The sequence below is a fragment of the Pipra filicauda genome, unplaced genomic scaffold (genome assembly GCF_003945595.2).
Source record: "Pipra filicauda isolate LSUMZ 115617 unplaced genomic scaffold, ASM394559v2 scaffold5_size6683894_pilon, whole genome shotgun sequence".
NCBI lineage: Eukaryota > Metazoa > Chordata > Aves > Passeriformes > Pipridae > Pipra > Pipra filicauda.
In genome coordinates this window covers 6321263-6344423 of record NW_024104754.1, presented here as the reverse complement: position 1 = coordinate 6344423, position 23161 = coordinate 6321263, and the positions used below count along the sequence as shown (strand labels likewise).

Genomic DNA, 23161 nt, shown 5'->3' with positions numbered 1-23161 from the left:
CCATTTAATTAATTCCAAATCTCCAGGAAACATCATGGATTTAATAGACAGGTCCCTATTTTATAAGGATTTTTCTTAAGGAAGAAGAAAGGAAGACAGCACTCATCTTCAGCCTTGCTACCACCCTCCTCCCCCCCTTCCCCTCCCAAAATGAAAAGCAGAAGGAAACAAGTATATTTCTAGAGTGCTAGATCTAAAATCATTTTCTGGACAAGGCAACAAATTCTTGATGGATTAAAGACACTAAACTACCAAAAGTGTCTTAAATTCTTCCAGCCTGACAATACCTTAGGTCTCTTCTCTCCCCATCTTCCCAATGTAGCTAGTATGCCTAGGTAAAATAAATTTGTCTACCAATAAATTTCCTATGCTCCTAGAAATCACAACTTGATTCCTTATTAAAGCAACTACACAGCTCCTCAACAGGCAGAATAAGCTACCAGTGAAACTTAGAGCTATGTCTCCAATCTGAAACTAAGAAACTGTAGTCACTGAGCATCTTGCACACAGAACTTATTGCTCCCCTTATAAGCCCCTGTTTCTGTGCACAGTGGAACTTGTTTCCCCTAGTTTTCCAGTTCAAAGCAGCTTTCCCAGGAATATTTGTTAGCCTATGCTTAAGCATCTTCCTTGCATGTGTTTTGGAGATCTTCATGAAACTCACAGGAGTACAATATGCCTGTGATTTATCTTGTAATCAAATTTCATTGAAATTGGCTAGAAAAATTCAAAAAATATGGAAACAGACACTGCATGCTCAAAAGGCCTTTCCCTTAGGAAATAAGTTAGGTATATTTATGATTAAAGTCTTCAGTGACAGAAACAGAGGTATTCCATGAACCTAAGTACCTTAAGAGTAGTCTTTCCTTCTACGCTGGTGTGGACAACTATATGTCCTTCCCAGGACACAGCCAGATTGGGAACAGTCAGCAGGAGAGAACTCTCACAAGGTGGTCGCAAAGTCCTCACGTACTGACCTTTCCGAATAGTGCGGACAATAACGGTGCCATCCTGCAGCAACCAAAGCGAGGCAAACTGTTACTCAGCAGGTAAGTTACCACAACACTTATACAGAGAGGATACAGGGAATACTTTGAAAGCACTCAAATCCTTAATGGGAGATAAGGACAAAGAAGCCTTCCCCTCAAGACCATGCACTATAGGCATATGAAAAAACCAAATGCAAGCAGGGCAAGAGGGGGAGGGCAGGCAGCAAATAAGCCATTTCATATGTCACATTTACGAGTAGGCATTATGTGCAGTACAAAGTCAGAGTTGAGCAGCCTGCCAGCGTAGTAGAGTAAGGCAGACTATAAGCAAGCTGCACAGGGTTAACAGAGCAGGGAAGAAACTGCCCCGGAATCATCGCTATGAGAAGCTTAAAATCTCGAAGTCCACACTTATTAAAGCTCATCTGTGCAGAGTAACAGCACATAATAGGTGAGGCCCATGCTGTGCACAGCAGTTTGAGACAGCCCGATGTAAGCAGGCAGCAAAGGAGATGGCACATATCTTCTCACTGTGCAAGGCTGAAGAAAAAAATTGTGCAATAGTGACATTTTTTGTATTTTTCTTAATCAACTTCAGGTGTGCTCTATGGTTTGAGTAGAGAAGAGGCAAAAAAGGGAAGAGTAGGAAGATACTTACCCTGGATCCTGACACTGCCATATCAAGTTCAGTGCTGATGCCAACACTCGAAACTTCATCAGTATGCCCATAAAGGATCTGAAATGGCTTAGGTGCCAGGCCTACAGGCACTCCTCCCTGAGAGTAACAAAAAGTGCAATGACACATTCTCTTGCAGCTGAGGACAAACAAAAAATGAATTTCTGGTATCTTCAGTTGTGAGAGGGGTGTATTTGACGTAGGCCAAAACCACAGGTATAACTCACCCATTCCAATTTTAATTTACTGCCTTTTATGTCAGCAGCCCTATTCACTGAAATCATTTGAATGAACAAACATGCAGTTACTCTGTGTGTATGTATGTGTGTGTGTGTGTGTGTGTGTGTGTGTGTTACTTAGCTGTCTTGTCTCTATCCCTTCAAGTGTCCAGGAGTGCAAGGGCCACAGTGAGCAGTCCTAACAGGCCTTGTTCACCCCCCCATCCACACATTTATTCTTTGCCTGTGTATCTGGGCTTGTCCAGTTCTTATAGTTTACCCTGGAATCAAGCACTATCTCCACAGCTAAGCTTAAAGAAGCTGAAGGCTATTTTGCTTAAAATAACAGCAATCCTTTCGTTTTCTAAGGAAAAGTAAGGAAATAATCCTTCTCAGTGACTACCAGTAGTGTGATATGCAAAGGAAATCTTGCAATGATGTTCATTAAGAATAGTAATTTTCCCACATAACTGCAGGGTATCACAACTTTGCTTACAGGGAGTGTACTGCCAGCACACACAGACATTCTCAAACCAATTCTAAGGCAAGACCTGTACTTAGAGAGAAGGTACAGTAAACAGTTCTGCAGAGAACTATTTGTTCTCATTTCTCTGATAAAAATTTGACTGCAAACCAAGTCCTGAAAGCCTGAAGTATGCAGGAATACAGAACAAGTGTCAAAATACAGGGCTGGGAAAGGTGACAGTGCAGAGAAGACAATTAGAATGGAGCTGCCACTTTGTAAAGACCAAGATAAAACTCTCACAAGAAGAATTTATAATACAGAAAACATCATTCTTATATCTATTAAACAAAAAATACATTCAGATCTTAAGAAAAAGTAATTCTAAACAAAGATAATCTCCAGAGGATGACTGTTGAACTTACACTGAAAAGACAAACTAAAAATTTTCCAACATTTATCCCCTCTTGAGACAAAAATACTGGTATGAGCTCTAAGGTCTCATTTTTTTTTTGACCCTGCACTGTTACTACAATTGAAAGAACTGTGAATACTCCCACCATAAAGACAGCTTCCACAAAAACACATGCAGTTATGCACCACTCTGCTGCTTTAATGTGCTGACTTCAGTTCAATGATAAGAACAACATGACCTGACCAAAACATGACAGCTCCCCTGTGGCAGTTAATTCTACTTGTATATCTGGAATGTAGCAATCAGAAATGAATATTTTAAATGCGTAACAATGGAAATGGCTTCACATTTTTAGTGTAAGCACACACCTGGATCACACAACCACCTTCACTGTGTGAAAGCACAAGACCAATATTAAAGAATTCTCAAATGACAGTGTAAATGCAGGTAACAGACTAGCTCCTATTGTAGACATCAATACTCTCCACAGAGAAAAAGCAGTGCTAAAACACAACTACTGGAGTGAACAACTGCCTAGAAATGTAACATTCCTATTTTCCTACCATGAAAATAATCTATGAAATCTTTAAAAGAGCTTCTAAAGTAGTGTACTTCACGTGGATAGTTTTTCACACAGAGAAGACAATGGGAGTAAAATTATTAAGCTAATCAATTTTAGTGGACTATCTTCCTTGCAAACCTGAAGGGAAATCAACAAAACATCATAGCAAAACAGAGAAGGACAAAAATACATTCAGAAACTGCTTCTCAGAGTACACCTAAGTAACATACCTGCTGAACTATTTGCCATATCATACAGGTAGTATCTCTGGAGCCTGAAATTAAATGAATTCCACAGTAGTCTATTGCCAAGCAGGTCACAATATCTAGATAAAGGAAAGAAAACAGAAAGCTATCACATTGGTATTTAAGACTAATTTCCCACAGGCTGACAATGTGGATACAATTTGGCAATAACATATCCTGATTTGCATCAGCATGAAATCCTCCACTGTAATAAGGGCTGATGAGACTCTTTGAAACAATGAAGTCATGGTGCAGCCAAGTGTACCAACCTGACCTATTCAGCCTTGCTACCTAAAAACAGCAGGCAAGCCTTATTTTGAAACTACATTAAATCACCACTCCAGCGACTAAAAAGCCATGTTCAAGTATTTATGTATAATCATGGTTTAAGCATTCTTTCATTCCTATGCTGCCATTGCTTTATAACTGCTATGCTTGTTTGCCCAAGCCTATAATTCCTTCCAAGACCACCAAATAACAAGGTACACACATAAACCCTTTTTATTTCATAATACAAAGGGTTACTAACCCATGTGCCTGATGTGCTGTCCGATCAGCTTGCCTTTCGTAAGAGATGTCACCCTGATGCTGTTGTCCCAGTGTCCTCCACTGAAGAGCAGCTTTGCATCATGGGACACTGCAAACAGCTTTGAGGTGATCTCCAGCCCTGGTGCAAAAGGACCACTCATGTTGCGTTGGGTTCTGTAGGCAAATGATGGGCAGTTAAGAGTAACCTTAGTTCAAATCTATGTATTTTGCTTCCTCTATCCTTAAAAATCCGTTACAAACTCCATCTATAAAGGAGGCTATACCTATGACAAAACTCTCACTGCCATCAGCAGAGCAGAAGCGAGATTTTACATTAGATATTTTCAGTCTTTTATGCAATTTGATAACTCATGTCCTTACTCAGTACTGTAACAAAGAGAAAAAGGAATATTCTAAAACCAAAAACCCCAAACCACCAGATATTCTGTAAGAAAGTATGAAGATTGCCCATCTTGGATTTCAAGATGAGTTTTTATGATTGATAATTAGAAAAAAATTGGAAGTAGCTCTAAGAAGAACGAAGCTTGAAATGACACATAACTCTTTAGTAGAATGCCGTTACAGACTAGGTGTAGTATTACTGAATATCAGAAGATGAACTCCTAGGTGAAAACTCAGACAATGGAAACAGAACAATCCATTGATTGTTGAACAATTGCTGTATTCTGTTAGTTTAGATGTATTCATCTGCACCCCTCCTCATAATTTGCTTACTTGGGATTTGTCACTGTGGTATCTCTGATGAATGTAAAATAGTTGGAGATATTTTTATCATAAGGTAGCCAACCATGAGTTCCAATAATGCAGTTCAGACTTGCTGTTACCTAAAAAAGTTTGATTAAAAAAAAAAAGGTGAAACTGAGAGGTATATTTTCTGATTGCCTTCATGGTAATAGAGCTTGCATAAAATCCAGTAGAGGCTTCTTGAAAATTTACCACAAAGGAAAAACCACATGTAACTCTCCCCCAACAAACAAACAAGTAAAAACTCCAGCTCAGATGAGTTAATCCACATGTGGTACATAGTACCAAGCTAGAATAGTGTATGTTCTAGATAGGTCAGAGAAGCTGGGGTGGAGGGACAGGCAGGAGACAAAAATGAAAAATCTCAGCTGACCAACCCCTCTCAAACATTTAATTACAATCCAGTCATTTAATTTAAGCTGCTGCTTCTTCTCTTCTTTGAATATTAATCATTAGCAGTTAACACATTAACAGAGGAAGTTTTAAAAACATTATACTACAGTTCCATTTCTGAGGAAGTAACAAAAGAATCTAAATATGTAAGGTATTTTCATCAGATATTTATAAAAAACACAATCATAATTTTAGATGTGTCCAAATTCCAAATAACATGCATGTACCACATTAAGCCAGGACAATAATTTTGACCTACAAAATAGGAATATTGGAAAAGAATATTCTTTCCTGCAAAACATAACGTTATTGCACTGGGACCAATATCTAGGCCACAGATGTAAATACAAAAACACTGTCCTCGTTATTTGGTCATCTGCCATAGTACCAGGACCTGTATTAGTGCAAAAGTTAGTTTAAGCAACAGTGCAGGTCTTTGGAGTGTGTATGCAACACATGGTATATTTTATATACGGGTTGGAAAGCAATGATAAAGACACCATTAATAACACAATCCTGTAATTTTAAATCTGGGCTGCATTGCACTAGGAAATTGGTTGCTACATGGAAGTGAATCAAGTGGGCAACTTACAATATGCCTTGCTACAACTTACAGTCATGTCTCATCAGCTCTTAAATGCCATTCAAGAAATCAGCCTCGCTTCTCCTTTGGAAGATAAATGTTTAACTTATAGCTGACATTCATTATAGGTTAAAGGAATACATCTGAACAGGAACAATTAAGTGTTTCTCTACACACTGTATGAAAAAAACCAAAGAAACATCCATCTGACTGTCTGCAGTATAATAACAGTATTGACACATGCAACTCACCAAGATCTCTGGGCTTCCCTGAGAAATAAAGGAACGTGACTGATTCCTGGGAACAACAGCTTTGACAATGGGCACACCATCACTAATTCCCTAAAGAAAAAAAAAAGACATGCTTTGCTTTTGATCTGATTATATCCAAGAGCAAAAGGACAACTCTAGAACTGTGTAGAGTCAGATCCAAAGCCTCTGGATTCAGTGTCAGACCTGTACAGTACTCTAAGACACCGGTACACACACACTGAGTAGGTATGTAGGTATGCTTTGTCCCAAACACTGGAAATGAAACCCTGGCTCTGCCTCAAATCAGTGAGTTTAGCTACCAAGTTCAGTGAGTCCTCCGACACCACCAGTGACGTCCTGAGCTTTCTTGGTGTGGTGACTAATTTAATATTTAAACAACACCCACACAAGCATCCAGGAGATACATATTTATGGGATTCAACCTCTATGAAGCTAACTAAAAAGACAGAGCTCATTTTATACACATTGCATTGTAAAATATTTTCTTTAAATAGGAAGCAAGTTTATTTTCATCTAGGTTGTGACCTTTTGTTTTGAGTACATCAGAAGTTTCAACTAGACTTTAAATAACTTCAAGTAACACATCTACCTCTATGAAGAATGACTTCAGTTCAGTGAGGTGTTGGAAGAGATTCAGAGTAGAGGTATCACTTTTAGTTAGTCTTTGCACTACCTCTTCTGCTGACAGCCTTTGTGGATGGGGCTCCTAGGAAGCAATATTTGAAGGAGTAACAAATTAGACTAATTTATTAATTTGTTCAATACACGAGATACTCAGAATCTTAATGGAAAAACAGTCTTTTATGTACCTAATTTCCCTTTTTTAAGTAAATTTATTTTGAAAATGGGTTATTTACAAATGTTAATGTAACACAGACTTAACATTCCTAAAATTACAAGTAATTATCTTACAAAGCATTATTTTTTCAGAAGTCCTTTGTAACTCAGTTGTATTTCAACCACAAAGGTCTAGTTGAGTGGGAACAAAAAAGCATTACCTTCAACAGCTGACAGGGAGTTTGCCCAAAATTGTTTATCATCCCTTCTAAAGCTTTCCTTTCTTTTTCATCTGTTAAAGCATCCAAATCCACAGCCCCTGTATCACAACCAGAATGATAAAGAGTAGAAAGATGGAAAAAACCCACAATCCAAACAACTTATTGATAACCAATATGGTCAACTAATGTTGCAAAACTTAGTTTATTTGCAGCATTATCATCCTTTACCCCAGGAAAGCCCCCAAACAATGCATCCATTTAAAATATAAGCATATCCGTAAGCAAAAGAATTCCAGCCTTTTTTCTTACAAATGAATTTAATATACTTCAGGCAAGAAACAAATAGCACAGAAAACCCACCCAAGATTTAACTTCGAAATTAACAGATAAACATTTGTCTTCAATATTAGTTCTTTATAAGGAACTTGCCTTAACTCCTAAACCACAAGAAACCTCTTCCCGTCAATGCTTTTAAGCAAGCAAATAAGAAACTAACAAAAAACCCCAATAAGTTTCAGAAAGAAAAGACAAGCAACTGTAACAGCCCTCCTTTAAAAAAAACTGTACCGGTTATTTGATGGTAAATTACAAGTTATGCTGCCATATTTCATCTATAAATCTGTTGCCTTACCATATGCTACTGCATGGTAGGTTCACAAATCAAGTGTTTTCTGTCTAATACTGAAAACTCACAGGTCTGATGACAATGACAAGAGAGCATACTGCTTTGTACCTTCATAAGTACAATAATAGAACACATTAAGTGCCTCCACTGCAGCTGGGCCCCTCTGCTTGTAGCCAAAAATCAAATCTATCCATTCATGAAGATGAGCAGAAACATACTCAGATTCCTAGAAGGAAAAGATGCTCTTGTAAGAATAAGAGAAGTACTGCTCCCATCTTGAAGTATTTACTGTTTTCTGTGGAGGAGATTTAACTACTAAACTAAGAGTATTCACACATTAGGTACTCAGTATAGGGCAGAAACATTCATGTGTTATGGGCAGTAAGTGCCAGGTAAGAGGGAAAATTAATACAGTCATGCAGCAGATCTGGAATATTGAGATGCAGCTATGCAAGGGAAGGCAACCTGTTAGCTTCCCAATACCATACTCAATAATCTTTAAATAGCAAGGGAAGTCTAATCACCTAAAATCACCTCTTTCTGCATTTTATCTCCTAGGGCAGCAAATGCCCAAATGATTAGTGTCTAAAATGCCCAAAAGACTAAATGCTCTTTTGAGGATTTTATCAACATACACAATGCTTTTAATGGGATGTTATAATGATACTTTTAATGTCGAATGAGACCACAAGATTAGTTGGAATGTCATGCTAGTAATTTTACATTTAAGCCACAGTAACAATGTGCAAATGTACTTTCTTTACAATTATGGCACACGAAACATCATCTTACCAAAGCCTTCCGGTGTTTATAAATGAAGTCTTCTGGAGAGTGGGCCCATTTGGGCAGAACAACATCATTTACCATCTCTTTTGATATTTGAAGCTGGCCTAAGTTAAAACCTAGTGAGTAATTCAGAGAATTTTAAGAGTTACTACAAAATACTTCAAATATCTTGATTTCTCAATACAGATTAAAACTCGTTCTTTTCTCAATGTAAGGGAAGAACATTGAAAAATTCTTAATGTAAATCTCCAATAACCCTACCACTGACACAAGAGGTTAAGTTCTGCTCTGAATGTTTAAAATTTCAAATGATATAGGATAACAACAATCCAAAGCATCTAAACGATTCTGAAACTGAAGTCCCACCCATAAAAGTAGCACTAATCTTTTACACACTCATCTGTAAACATTTGCTTTTGCTTTACTAGGATTAAGAGCCCAAAATATTTCAATGAGGTTATTCATAAGAAGAAAGTTACTTATAGGTTTATATGATTGTAAAATCAAGGTTTTCAGGAAGTCTTAAATCCCACCAGCTACCATTGAAATAACTCTAAATACTCAAATTACTTGAAAGTGGGACTTGGGTGTTTCCAATTTTTCTAATTTAGAACTCTAGTAGATTGTACCTAGCAGACTAAAGTAGCAGCAGCACAAAGAGACAAATCCATTTTTAAACATAAGTAGAGAAACAATTCTCTATACAGTAAGTGTGAATTAAAAATGGCTAGGAGTCTCATGTCAGAATGCAGGATGTTGTCTTTTCAATTAGCATTCTGTATGAGTGAAACAGCCTTTTTTTTTTTCCCCCTGCCTCTTCTTCTGATGGCTCTGGAATCGGCTGACATAATATTGCACTGGAATATAAAAGTAACAAGCAGAAAATATGCTGGTTGCCTAGAACAAATAAAAGACCTCAAATGTTTGAAGATGTCCATACTCTATCACCCAATGAACCCAGTAAAAAGAATACTAATTAATCTCTATTAACTTTTGCTGACTACTTAATCAATATTAACTATTACTAAATTTTTCAAACATCCAAATAAGAATCCCTGATACTTTACATCAGGTAAACAACACTATTCTTAACCATCCTTAAGCCCATGTTCTGAATTTTAAACATTTAGGCTACTGCTTAACACAACTGGTGTCTTCACTAAACAGTTTGAACCCAGAATGATGATTACTATCTACAATCACACAATAAAGTCTAAATAAGAAGTGTTCCATAGCATTCACAAATGGTTGTAACAATTCTTTTCTGAAGAATCCAATAATAGGTTTCTGTGAGAATATTCTGAGCAGTCAGTTTACCATTTTGATTCTCCAAGAACTCTGGAAAGTAGAAGAACTCTGGAATAAGTTCCTTGACATCATTGGGGTTGTCCATGAGTGCCTGCCAGGTAGCAGGAATAGAGTGAAACTGCCTGTCAGCACAGTCAAATCTGTGGATAAGAAAACTCAGGTTAGACTTAGGTCATTCCCTCTGTAAAATGACAAGGAAGAAATAGAAAGGTGCTGCTCATTTGCCCACAGCATACCTGCCACTTTGAAGTTGGATATGAAGTGTTGTGAAAGGTTCTACCCGAATGAGGTAATGCATGACACCAGCAGCATTTGAGTAATGTGTCCCATAGTGAAATTTGTCGATCATCCCAAGAGGATCCTCAAAATTCTCATATCTAACAAAAGAAATCTTTATAAATACAACTGAGCACTTCAGCTGATTTACATATGGGTTATACTTATTACAGGCAAAGATTCAAAAGAAACAATCGCAGCAATCTGTAACAGAAAAATACATTGGATTCTGTGAAACATGACAATCCTGAATCTTACTTAGAAAGTCCCTAAGCAAAAGGTTGCTAAATTATAAAAATGTTCACCGGAAGAAGCCTTTGCATACCTGTTATATTCTTCCCTAGGCATTTGCTATCAGCTGTCAGAAACTAGAAAAAGGGCAAACAGGACTGATTCAGCATGACTTTATACAACAGACCACAAAACCTCACATCACTAAGCTGAACATTTACTATTGAAGGTACTTGTGACAATTTCCTGAAAGATTTTAGAAATGTGTGTGTCAATGTGTCAGGACGCAGAAGAGAGATTTATTTAACACTCATGCCCATTTCCTTTTCCACTCACAAACTCACTCTACCATGCCACCATCTGGCTGATATATTCCTCAGCATCACAAGGCTAGTAAGAGAAATTATAGTTAATCATACTGCTAAAGAATCAATTATCATTACAGTCAGGATAGAGCCTAATAATTCAAAGAAAATTCTCCATGTTCCAAGTTTTCAGAAGATTTTGGAAGATACCTGACTGCAATCTGGTATGATACCACACTCAGAACCCACCCTAGCAAAAAAGGAAAGATCACTACACTACACTGGTGTAAGTACCTGTTATTCCTACCCACACAGGACTTACCAAAAGTCATCAAGACACATTTTATTTTAAAGACAATAATGTATGCTTGAAAAAAAGAGTAGTTTTCAACTTGCTGGGCCATTAAATTTTTTCTACAGCCTTTCAGTTTTTCATCTCCACATCTGAGAAACAATTGAAAATTTATAACAGTAAGTTTTGTCCTTTCACTGCCACATAACTCAGTGCCATATAAGATAATCTGAATGCAGCAGGAACAACAAATCAACCACCTTTGCAAATGCATCCGTGATGCTATAAAACCAGCTTTAAAAATTTTACTGCAGTAACAGTGAATGTGTTAATTAGCCTGCAGGCTCAGAAAAGACAGAGAAATATAACTGAGTCTTCAAATACGTACTTGTCTTTCACAGTCTTAGCATTCTTTTCATTTACCACACCTATGGGTTTGGACAGATCTCTAAAGACTGCAGGATTATTCAGGTCCAGTTCTTCTGAAGTGTAATCTCGTAAAATCCAGGGAAACTACCAAAAAAAAAATCAAGATCAAATTCAGATTAAAACTACAAGTTTCAAATCAGAAAAAAAAATACATAGTTTTGGCAAAAATTTAAAAATTAACTTTTTAAATTACCACAGGATATTGAGCAAGGTCATTGTAAGTTCGTCCTGCCATCGTGTTCAGCTGAATAAGGTAGTCAAAGTTGGATATTTCTCTATTCACCCATTTCTGAAAAAGACAAAATGGAATTCATTATATCAAAGATACCACTAATGCCAATTACATGCCCTGTCAGTATCTATCTGCAAGAGGATAATACTGGCAAGTGAAAGGCACAAGATCACAAAAATGGTATGGAAGTCCAGATTCAATTTCTCATAATAAAGTTTATTTTCCCTGTGATTCAGTGATTGTGCTACCTATATTTCATTGAAAGCAGGTCTCTGATTGATGACAATACTGTTTTCAATGAAGGGCAGCAGACAACTAGGAGTCTCAGAATAAAAAAGGAAATGAAAACCAGAAATGAAAGAAACAAAAAGAAGGCAGGTGAACAAGTACTGAGAAAAAGGGGAATAGAACTGTGAAATCCATTAGAATTCTAAGGTCAAAATTTATTTATAAATTGTTCTCCCATTGGTTAATGGTACAGGAATTTGCAATCTAAGCAAAGGTCCTTGCACCCTTGCTCCATTATTATATTTTAAACCAAGGAACACACATAGCTGCGTTCAGAAGGGCTCAATATTTGTCTGTAGTGGAGATGGAGACATTTCATTAGACACGATATTTTTTCTACTTAAATATATAACATGATAGCTTTTATCATTAGGAAAACAAATAAAACCCAAAGTATTTCCAATACTTTAATGTTATTTGTAAAGCTTCCTCCCTCAGAGAATGCAATAATTGTGGCATAAAGAGATGGAAGATAAAAATACATTTACCACATCAAAAAATTTATCCATGTTTATGGTAATACAGGCATTTTGACATTTTCCTTTTTTATCAATTCTCACTTAATCTTCATGTGGGTTTTGTTGAAAGCTCCATCGTGAAAAGGTAGCAGGGAAAACTATTTGCACATCTGGTGAAAGAAGTTCCAAAATGTGCACTCAAGATCATAGACTAAAAACAGAAGCAAGTCTGCTACGTTTTCCATTCATGTTGGAATGCCCATCAATCACACCAACAGAGCCTGACTCTGTGGATTTACCTGACTAAACACACAACACAACAATTCTAAAAAGATGCATGTGGAAGTTCAGGGGCCAGATAGAGGGTACAAAAGTTGGCAGTTGACATCTAAACACTGAGGGACTCCAAAAAGCAGAGGAATGCCGTAGACAATTTATGCTGAAGTCTCGCACCTGCATCAATCCCGAAGCTTTAAAAAGTTCCTGTGGAGATCTGGTCCCAGAAATATTTGGAGAACGCAGTGACAATATTCGACTGTATACTTTATTTCGTACCTGTTAGAAAACAGCATTAATAAAAAGAATATTCTAGAGATTGAAGCTAACAATTGAGTAACTTATCTGCTAATTAAAATGTGAAATAATCAGGACACAGCTACACTTTCAAACACTTTGACCTCTTGCTACCTACAATGTTTGGACATGCATGGATGTGACATGCTTCACACCAAAACCAAACCACACAACATTTTATAAGAGCTACTCAAATTGACCTACTAGTATATAACTGACCCTAAGTTCTGATATTTGTCTTAGTCCCCCACGCAAAGGATCACTGACATTGCCTAAAGAGGAAAAAAATCCTTCACTAATCCTAAACCATGGAATATAGAAACAGCAAGAATTTAAAATATTGTGCTAAAACAGAAGGTCTCCTTTGTTTTGTAATTAGTTTGCTCAATATTAATAAAAGGTGGGCTTCAAGACATTTAGATTACCACTGATGTAATTTTAGTTCAATAATTGTTCTGTATGATAACAAGAGAGAAAGGAAAAAGAACAATCTTGTTTCATCCATCTTTTCACAACTAATCCAGTTTCTAGATGCCAGACTGAGGTTTTCACAGACTGCAGTCTGGTTTTTCATAATGGCTATATCCAGCAAACCTTTTGCTACTAGTCTTACAGTATTATGAAAGACACCAGACTCAAATTAAATAAAATCAGTGAACTTAAACTTGATCCTTGTGTTAATTACATAAATCCAGGACATTCAGGAAACCCATACCTCCTTATTGAAGTTGAGGAAGTAGTTGGTTTGATCTGTAAGGAAGATCTCCAAAGCCGACCTCCTCAGGTTGTACCGACGCAAATGTATCTCTCGAATTTGAGAAAGGTGCCATTTGAAATCAAAACCTACCCCTAGGAAGAACACTTCTATTATTGACTTGGAATATATATAAAAACCTTTTCATATAGACATAGGGCAGTACCACTTCCAATCATCCCAGAGTTATTCCTAGAAAAGGCAAATTTTATATCTGGCTTGATTAACTATTTTTCTAGGAAAAGACTAACTTCAGCTGTTGTTGTGCTGAAAGAAAGGAAGCAAGAAATATCTGATGGAGTGTAGAATTTGTTTCTGCTTTCTGATTAAAAACATGTTATAAATGTGTTCTGTTGACAAATACATTTTGTTGACAAAAGGTATGAACCAAACACCTTTGCTTTCTTAAACAGGCTCAAATAGAAGCTTTTACATTCAAATTTCCCCAAAGGCTGACATTTTGATATACTGTTTAGGAAAATTTTACTATTATTGGTCAAACATTTCACTTCACTGTTTTCACACTCAACTGTGTCTAATATATATACATATATATTATGTTCTATATTCTATGTGTATATTCTATTAAATTTCACTAGATTAATACAGATGATTAATGCTTATGTACTGCTACTTTTTAATCAATGCATGAGTGAAACATTATTTGTCAAGGAGAACAGAGAGGTGTCCTTTATGGAGAAAATGAGAGGTAATGACTATTTCTTATTGAGTAATTTTTTAAAATAAAATTAAAAATAAATTAAAAAATTTACAGAAGCAAATTTTTTTAAAGAAATACTAGGAATAGTGAATCACTTTAAGAGTTCAGCAAGTACTGTTCCAGATTCTTGATTCTGAAGGGATTAGCCAGCTCCTGACCATCAAGTGTAATATTAAAGTACAGAAAATCTTGTCTCTACAATTAGTTCGACACTCATTCTCTAAAAAGATCAGACTCAGCCTACTAAAAGCAGAATGCTGAACTGCACTGAAAAGGAGATATTGATCATGCTCACCTTCCTCTTTTTCAATGCTACCATCAAAGAAATAGATATGCTGTGTAGTGATCTCCAGCCTGCCAGGTATCACATCAATTACTGTAATGAGTTCACAGTCTTCAGACAATATTAGCTTTTCTTTCTGACTTTCCTCGTCCTTGTCATCCCTGCAAAAATACCAGGAAGTATTACAGGGTTGTACGGAGTATACAGTTGTTTAGGTATTTGGTAAGAGTACAGTTCAGAAAAGAAGCAAACTTGAATGGCATTAAAAGTACAACATAAATGATTAGATAAAGCTACTTTCATCAGCAGTCTTGGGTGCTTCAGACCAGACCACAAACATTTCATGGCATTACTCTTCAGGTTTAATATTTCAGCCTCAGGTACAATGGACTTAAATGTCTTTGAAGTATGAAAATGTCAGGCTGCATTTCCCTTTTTAGTTGCTAGGTGCTTAAATTCTCTGGCCCAGAGCACAGCTGAGTTCTAGTTCATGTGTCTAAAGCTATTTCCCGAGTTATTTTGCTACAGTCTATAGCAAGCATTTTATAAACTTTAAAGTACAAGAAGATGCATCAGTATCACTGAAAGAGCCACATCTCTACTGGACTTCAACAGCACAGACACACAGAGATGCATGCACAACATCACATGTCCAGATACCGAAAAAAAGTATTTGCTATCCTCCCTCCAGCCCCCCTTTCCTCCCTACTCCTTTTTTCTTACAGTTACACAAGTGACATGAAGGAGGCACAGCAGGCCTTCTCCCTGGAGTACTCAAATTCAAGGTACTCTCTAGCAGATTACTGCCAACCGAGCAAACTTTCACACTATGCAACTGATGATACAGTGAATGGCCACAGCAACTATGGACAAGAGTCAGTTCAAGTCTGGTCCATGTCCTTATAGGGCAGATTGCCTCTTGAGAATTACAGCCAATCTACACAGAAAAGCCTCAGCAATTCTGGAGCTTCAGCCTCAGACCAACCGTGAGCAGTAAATCAGCGATGGATCCTCACAAACCTATGCTCTGCCTTCTTTTCCCTGAGGCTTTTCATGTCCTATTGTTGACAATGATAAATCCAACAGAAACTTTTCTGCTGATCAAAACTGCCCTGGATTGGATTGTTAAGGCCAGACAAAGAAAGAGGGAAGCTCTGTATACTAATCAATTCCCAAACTTCTTTCTTGATACTTATCCCTACCACAGAAACAAATTTCAACCATTCTATTCTGCTCTACTTACAAATTGGAACTGGCTGCTGTGTCTTCATCTGGTAGTTCAAGAACATCATCTTCCAAGTCACTCACTTTGACCTGCTTCACCACCTCCAGAAGCAGAGACTCACTAGAGGGCTGTGTCTGGTGCACACCTATCATAAATAGACATTACAGCTCAGAACATTTTTTGCTACAATACTTTTGGAAATTTAAACTACTAAGTGTGTCTTCTATGGTTGAATGCTGGTTTTAACCAAGTAAGAAGCAACTAGACTTCTTAAATATTTTTGGGGTTATGCAGAACACTAAAAATAGTCCTTGAACTACACTGAAATACATATTGACCTGTAACAGTAGAAAGGGAAGACAAACACCTAAGAAAAATTTAATATGAATTCTGATGGGGACATTTCCAAGAAAATATATTAGAATGTTCTTTCAGACACTGCTAAAGCATGCAGATTTAATGGAAATAACACTGCATTTATTTTTTGCTTATATGGGCTTACAAGAGCGTTGGTTTTTTTTGTTTTGTTTGAGCCTTGATATCCAATGCACCCAACTTCAGAGTTACACCACTTTGGCATATTTCTGAAACAGCTTCAAATCCACACATTTTAATCATAAACACTGAAAGGTTTTGAACAAATGCTGCCTGCTTACTCTGGTCTGATTGCTTCTTTTTCTAAAAAAAATAATCTTATGCAAGAAAGCTTTGTGACTGCTTATTTTAAAACAAAGGAGTTATTTTCTTTTGTTATTGCATAATAAAAACATACTTCAATGAAAAAGGAGAAACTAATTCTAATCAGTAGGAACATGCTGTTTCAGGTCAAAACAGCACTATTATATTATAGGTATTACTAAAGATGAAATATAGAAAAATCAAGACTTAAGTATCTAGCATAAACTTCTTGTTAAATATGAAGAGGAAAGTGTGTATCTTTCTTTGGTAAAGACAAAGGAAATAGCAAATACAACTTTACCTAAATTATCTCTCAGGTCACTAGCATCCTGATGAGAGTTGAAGTTGTAATTCTGCACTAGTTTTAGTCTCATACGTGAAAAGTTTTCCACGTTTGAAAGTTTCCAGTGAATAGGACGCTGTTTCCTAGGAAAACAAGAATATTCATAAAAACAGTTTAAAGAAAGCAAAGACTTAAATGAATGAACTGATTACAAAAGAACATATTTAGAAGAATACTGGTCATCCACTTCAACACTGTAAAACATATAAAATTAAAATGCAGTTTATTGCTTTTATTTTGTATTGCAGCTCCAATCATCAATCTTTACTTTGCAAACAGCATTTATTTTCACAGATTCAACAAAGTTTGAAGAGGTGTTCAAGATCATCTAGTCCAACCATCAACCTGTCACCACCATAATCACCCCTAAACTATATCCCCAACTGCCACATCCAGATGCCTCTTCAACACTTTCAGAGTAAAGTGTGACATTGGTGAGTCATCATGGTGACTTCACCACTTCCCTGGGCAATGTCTAACCACTCTTTCAGTGAAAAATCTTTTTCTAATATCTAATCTGACCCTTCCCTGACACAACTTGCAGCCATTTTCTCTTGTCCTGGCACTTGAGACACAGTAGAAGAGGTCGATCCACACCTCAACTACAACCTCCTTTCAGGGAGTTCTAGAGAGCATTGAGGTCCCCCCTGAGCCTCCTCTTCTCCAGGCTAAACACGCTCAGCTCACTCAGCTGCTCCTCATAAGACATGTTTTCTAGACCATTCATCAACATCATTGCTTTTCTTTGGACCACATTGCAGCATCTCAATGTCCTTTTTGAAGTAAGGGGCCCAGAACTGGACACAGCACCGAAGGTGTCACCTCACCAGTGCCGAGTACAGGGGGACAATCATTTCCCTAGTCCTGCTGGCCACTCTATTGCTGATACAGGCCAGGATGCCGCTGACCTTGGCCACCTGGGCACACTGCTGGCTCATGTTCAGTCAACTGTCGACCAGCATCTCCAAGTCCCTTTTTGCTGAGCAGCTCTCAAGCCACTCTTGCCCCAGGCCTGTGGTGCTGCCTGGGGTTGTTGTGACCCAAGGGCAGGACCTGGCACCTCGCCCTGTTGAACCTCATGCAGTTGTCCTCAGCTCATTGATCCAGCCTACCCAGAGCTCTTCGCAGAGACTTCCTGTCCTCCAGCAGATCGACATTCCCACTTAACTTGGTGTCATCTGCGACCTCACCGAGGGAGCAGTCAATCCCTTTGTCCAAATCATTGATAAAGATGTTAAACAGGACCAGCCCCGTTTAACAGTATTTTCTACTGAAATACACCAAATTGCTTACACTTTCAGCTAATGACAAAAAAAACCCAAAACATCTTTATCCAGAACTTGCCCAAAATCTAAGACATGCAAAATGTACTCTTAAATTGAAATTACTTTCATGCATAAAAAACTCAAAAGTTTTCATTTGCCACTTGGCAAGAAAATCTAGTATCCAGGTAACCAGGTCAGCATAACACTTCAGACTTTGCATTTTGATAATTAAATGCAGAAAACATTATAAAAGATCCATTCAGTATTCACATCTCAAGAGGGGTTATCACACTCAATTTGACCTGGTTCTAACTATGTGAAACAGTCATGTGAGTAAATTCCTTGTAAGCATCACATACAGTTTAAGAACTTCACTCTTACCTTTCAGACCAAGGACCACGTTCAGAGAACAAGTAAAGCTGGGCTGCTCTCCACTGCCTCAGAGTAGCTGTGTGGTGACTACTAAGTTGCTTTAGCATACTGTTGTACCGCAGATTTTCCTGTCGAGCCTTTCTGCTGAATGGTTCCACAAAGTGCTCCTGAAAGACCATTAAAAATAAATCTAGCACTGAAGTAACTCTGACCTTTGAAAACACAGGTTCGTGATTTCAAAGAAATCTCATAAAATAAGAAGAAACAAAAGAAGTTTAGCAGTAAAAAATTCTGAAATTTTAAATTAATGCTTAGGAGAGAAATTTTAAAAAGCTTAGTACTAGAAGAAATAGTGCTAGACTTTGATTTAAAGATGTGAAGAAAGCATTATCAATGCTGAATCCATATGAAAGTAATTTTCATTGTCAGAAAAGTGGTCAGTACCGGAAATCCTACTATAATAGATAGGATTTTTCTTTAAATTCTAATATTCTAGGATGTGACTCACATTGTATTTTTCCTTTATCTAGTTGAATAAAATAGACTTATTACAAGCTCCTTTATTAAGAAAAAAAAAGGGAAAACAAGAGAAATCTAACTTTACTATAATATTTCCTGTAATTACCAGTTAATTCTAATGCTGAAACTGAGTCTGGACCTTATATGAAAAGGTCAGATTAGAAGCAATTTTTCCACACATTAAATAGGAACTGTTCACTGTTTTAAATGTTTTAATTGCATTGAAATAGGGCTTAGGGGGGAAAAAAAAAAAATCAAAAAACTGACAGCTCATAATGGAGAACAGGTTTTAGAAATTCAAAACACAAATCAAAGTAAAAGAAGATGCACTGTATAGCAGAGCATAATTCTAGGTTGCTGTACTATGAGAAAGGGCTACTGCACTGAAATAACCTTGCTTAACAGATAAGACTCTTAAATAGAGAGCAGAATTAAAAAGCATATCCTAGAAGTGTATATAGTCACACTTCCCACAATATCTTAAAACAATTAACCTGTTCACTGTCACTTGAATTGGATCATCCTGGAATTCATTTTATCCATCTTTTAGAAGTCAACTCTTGAGACAGTTCTAAGAGAACTAACTTCTAAGAGAACCTTGCACTAACTCAAAACCTTACCTGAAATTTAAGCTTACTTTCTCCTCTTTCCCGGTCTCGCTTGTGCATGTTCACCATAAATGCTTCATAACAAACTTTCCAATAAAGTGCCATCTGTTCATTATCATGTCTGAATGAGTTCTCTTCATACTGCTTCATATTTGGAATAATCTGGTTCCACCAAAGCAAAACAAAAAGCACACCACGATTTCTGAATTGGTTCCTCTGCTTTCGTGGCTAAAAAGAGGGGGAAAATGATAAAAAAAGAATCTGCTACTTACATATTTGTCAATATAAACTTGCCACTCATCAGAGCTGCAGTATTCTTGAAAGTCTTCAAAGAAAGAAGGGCTGCCATTGGTAGGAGGCAATGAAGGAAGATGCAGGTTCATGAAAAGAAGTTCATAAATCTTGGATACCAATGTCCGAACAAGGGGAATCAAAAATGAGTAAGTTTCTGTCTTCTCTTCAATTGATCTACTCAAAATGCCTTCCAGCTTCCCCAAGAGGTAGCATGCTTCAGGCTGGCTCTCAATTACTTTAGTCTGCAGGAGGGTGTTTAGTTTGGCTGCTGCCATAGCACAGACCTACAAAAACAAACAGCAAAAAGTGAATGCAATCCTCAAAATAGCAATTTTCAATACCTATCTTTTTACTGCCACTAGTGCCTACATAGTTCCAACTTCAAACAGCTTGCCCTCTACTTCTTTGTCATGCTTCAGAGGTGCACAATGACAGGACTGTAAACTTTCAAATGGTAAGAAACAGTAAAATATCTTCCCTATAGAAGGATAAAGGACTGCTGCCAATCTCCCCACTGGTACGAGCAGCTCTCCCCACAACAGTTACATCGAACATGCCCTTAAAACTCAGTACTACTTGCAGGAATTTGGAACAAACCTGTAAGTTATCTTGTGCAATGAATCCAAGGAGCAACTGGACTTGGACCTGTGAAAGCCTAATCGATTCTAGGCCAGCAGAGTACCAGACTGACAGGCTATCCATGAGAGTTACTAGTTCTTCCAAGAGCTATTGCAAAAACAGAAGATTTGTATAAAATTAAAATAAATAAAATAAATTGTAATAAAATAAACAATAACTCCAGTTGGAGACACAGTAATTTCAAAGACCTGAAGAAAAGCCTGTGTTCCCACTTCTAACTTAACCAAACCCAGAAAATGATCATAGAACACTGCAGTTAAACCAGTAATTTCAAGAAATTGCTGACTACAAAATTCCATCTAGCTCAGTATCTTAACTCAAGTATCTCCCCTGAATAAAGCCCAAATCAGCATATAGTATGTATGCTTACTGTTTTTCCTATAATTTAATTCCAGTAAATGACATTCCCTTAGAAAAGTTATAGACTCCACTCTAGGAGGCACACTTTCTGTCAGAATTTGGACACCAGGAGTGATACAAACCTTGGGAAAGGAAGTTATTCACAAGACAAATGGCAGATTTCACTATCCAGGCATGTTTGCTTAAAACTAATGCACGCTGATACATTCTCTAATAAATTACTCAAATGTAAAATCATTCTGACTGAAAGCTATCCTGCTTAGGATATTAGGTGCTTTAAATTCTCTCCAGGGACAGTGGAAAATAATTTATGAAAGTACTGTAATTTTCAATTCAGAGTTGGCAAGAAGCACAACTGTCATTACTCCAAAGTTCAGATCTCATTTCTAATGAGGTTTCACAACAGAAGGCAAAGCTTTTACCAAGAAGAGACTTTTTTAAAATGAGCAATTTGAAGCTTTAAGATTAAGCTATGCGTACTCATAAGCAGGCATTTTGGTGAACAGTTTAGGAATTACTCTGTTGATGACTAACATTATACCTTTTTTTTCCCCCACAAAAAAGTAGCATTAAAAAGCATTTTTGTGAGGATTTATCATGATATAATGACACTTTCCACATAGCATCTCTCCCCTTTTGCATAGAAAAATGGAAAAGCAATGACAACTCAGACTGGAGAGGAAGCAAGACCAGTGCCAGAAACTACATAAATGCTGAGACAAATTATGGGTGTTGAAACTTCAATATAGGTCAAACCCTAGAACTGACATTTCTCAGCCTGTAGCTGACAGCAGAGTTTTGGCTGGTCTTTTATTCAGGATACATGATGAGCATGGTGCAAAATGTGCTTAGGCTACAACTGATGTTATTTCATTAGCTTCTACATTTTCCAAGTATTTCTCCAGTCTGCGAGACCTGAATTTTCAGTAAAGAGTACCACTTACAGGCCTATTTAATTTGAAAAGTTAAGCATATTCCCCGTGGTAAGCATTCACACTCTTACTCATTATGGGGTACTCTCCTCCATTCCATGATAAATCTTTACTCTGTAATATCTATGATTTAAAAACATATGACTAGAAGGGATGACAGTATCCAAGCTGGTAACTTTTTCCTTGCTATTTCAGCCTATATATGGTACACCCATTATTCAGTTACTGTACCTTTTCTGTCCATAAACTTGAATTAATTAGTCCTTCTGCCTGCAGGAAATCTTGTACAATTAGCAAGAGCTTGAAGGCATTTTCAGCATGTGTAGGGAGAGCTTTTGAATCTCTGTTATCAGTGACTGACCATTCTAACATCTTCTCCAGCAAGCTGCAAAGAAAACAAAATCCAAAAGTAAGTATTACATGTTCTAAGTGGCTTTTAAAAAATCCAATTAAGTATTTAATTGAATCTCTTAGTCTGCAGTGACATAACTGCCACCTTCTTGATAAGCCAATGAGGTAAAAGAGATTGAGAGGCTCATGAAAACAGCGATACAGTTTTAAAACCTTATGGCCACACGAAACTACTAAATAGGTAGTGGAATACACTTCTGACAGTATGTGAAGAGAGAGCAAAGAAAAGTACATCTTGTTAGGAAACACCCACCCCTTCCCAGCTTCACTCATGTCCCTTCGTCTGTTTACCCTTAAAAGGGATGGACAGTACACTCACCTGAGTTTTATTTCATCAGAAGGTCGCAGCAACTCATTAGACATCCCCAGTTTGGTCAGTGCAGAGAACACCTGTCCTCTCTCGATCCAAGCATCATCATCAGATTTTTCAACACCTTTCCACATTATACACAGTAAGATGTCTGTAAGTAACTGTATCAGTTCATTATCACTCCCCTACAAAAGAAGAGAAATATTTAAAGCCCTTGTAGTGTAGAAAACCTTCAAAACGTTTCTTGCTCCTCACAGTCCCTGTGTTTGCACGTTTAAACATTTTTTAAAACTCTGTAGTCTAAAGTCTAATTGCTAAATTTGTGAAAACACAAATATAAAAGACTGTGGCTTGCTCGTATGTTGTAACACATACTGCCTTTAGCAACCCTTGATTTTTTCCCAGCAAGTCTGCCCCATGCCTCCTCTGGAAGATAAAGGATGTTTAAATATAAAAGGCAGGGAGGCAGTTTGCAGTTTTTTGTTTGTAGTTTCTTGTGTTTGGGGCAGAGGGTGTTGGTTTTATTTTTTGTTTAAC

At 37.2% G+C, this 23161-nt stretch overlaps 1 protein-coding gene across 5 annotated transcripts in view; it reads right to left on the bottom strand.

The window, feature by feature from the left end:
- NBEAL1 (neurobeachin like 1) overlaps positions 1 to 23161 on the bottom strand; it is an 85638-nt gene that overhangs the window by 10374 nt on the left and 52103 nt on the right. For all 5 annotated transcript variants that reach the window (XM_039387994.1, XM_027731476.2, XM_039387996.1 and 2 more), the window contains 25 exons: positions 22634 to 22809; positions 22135 to 22288; positions 20570 to 20698; positions 19951 to 20256; positions 19691 to 19840; positions 18561 to 18718; positions 16873 to 16997; positions 15912 to 16038; positions 14681 to 14829; positions 13626 to 13759; positions 12791 to 12892; positions 11553 to 11648; positions 11319 to 11443; positions 10063 to 10203; positions 9836 to 9966; positions 8525 to 8634; positions 7841 to 7958; positions 7108 to 7205; positions 6699 to 6815; positions 6089 to 6178; positions 4832 to 4941; positions 4098 to 4270; positions 3554 to 3648; positions 1648 to 1764; positions 850 to 1011 (listed from right to left, as the gene is read on the bottom strand). In XM_039387994.1, the coding sequence (XP_039243928.1) occupies positions 850 to 1011; positions 1648 to 1764; positions 3554 to 3648; positions 4098 to 4270; positions 4832 to 4941; positions 6089 to 6178; positions 6699 to 6815; positions 7108 to 7205; positions 7841 to 7958; positions 8525 to 8634; positions 9836 to 9966; positions 10063 to 10203; positions 11319 to 11443; positions 11553 to 11648; positions 12791 to 12892; positions 13626 to 13759; positions 14681 to 14829; positions 15912 to 16038; positions 16873 to 16997; positions 18561 to 18718; positions 19691 to 19840; positions 19951 to 20256; positions 20570 to 20698; positions 22135 to 22288; positions 22634 to 22809 (3393 nt within the window). The remainder of the gene's footprint in view (positions 1 to 849; positions 1012 to 1647; positions 1765 to 3553; positions 3649 to 4097; positions 4271 to 4831; positions 4942 to 6088; positions 6179 to 6698; positions 6816 to 7107; positions 7206 to 7840; positions 7959 to 8524; positions 8635 to 9835; positions 9967 to 10062; positions 10204 to 11318; positions 11444 to 11552; positions 11649 to 12790; positions 12893 to 13625; positions 13760 to 14680; positions 14830 to 15911; positions 16039 to 16872; positions 16998 to 18560; positions 18719 to 19690; positions 19841 to 19950; positions 20257 to 20569; positions 20699 to 22134; positions 22289 to 22633; positions 22810 to 23161) is intronic.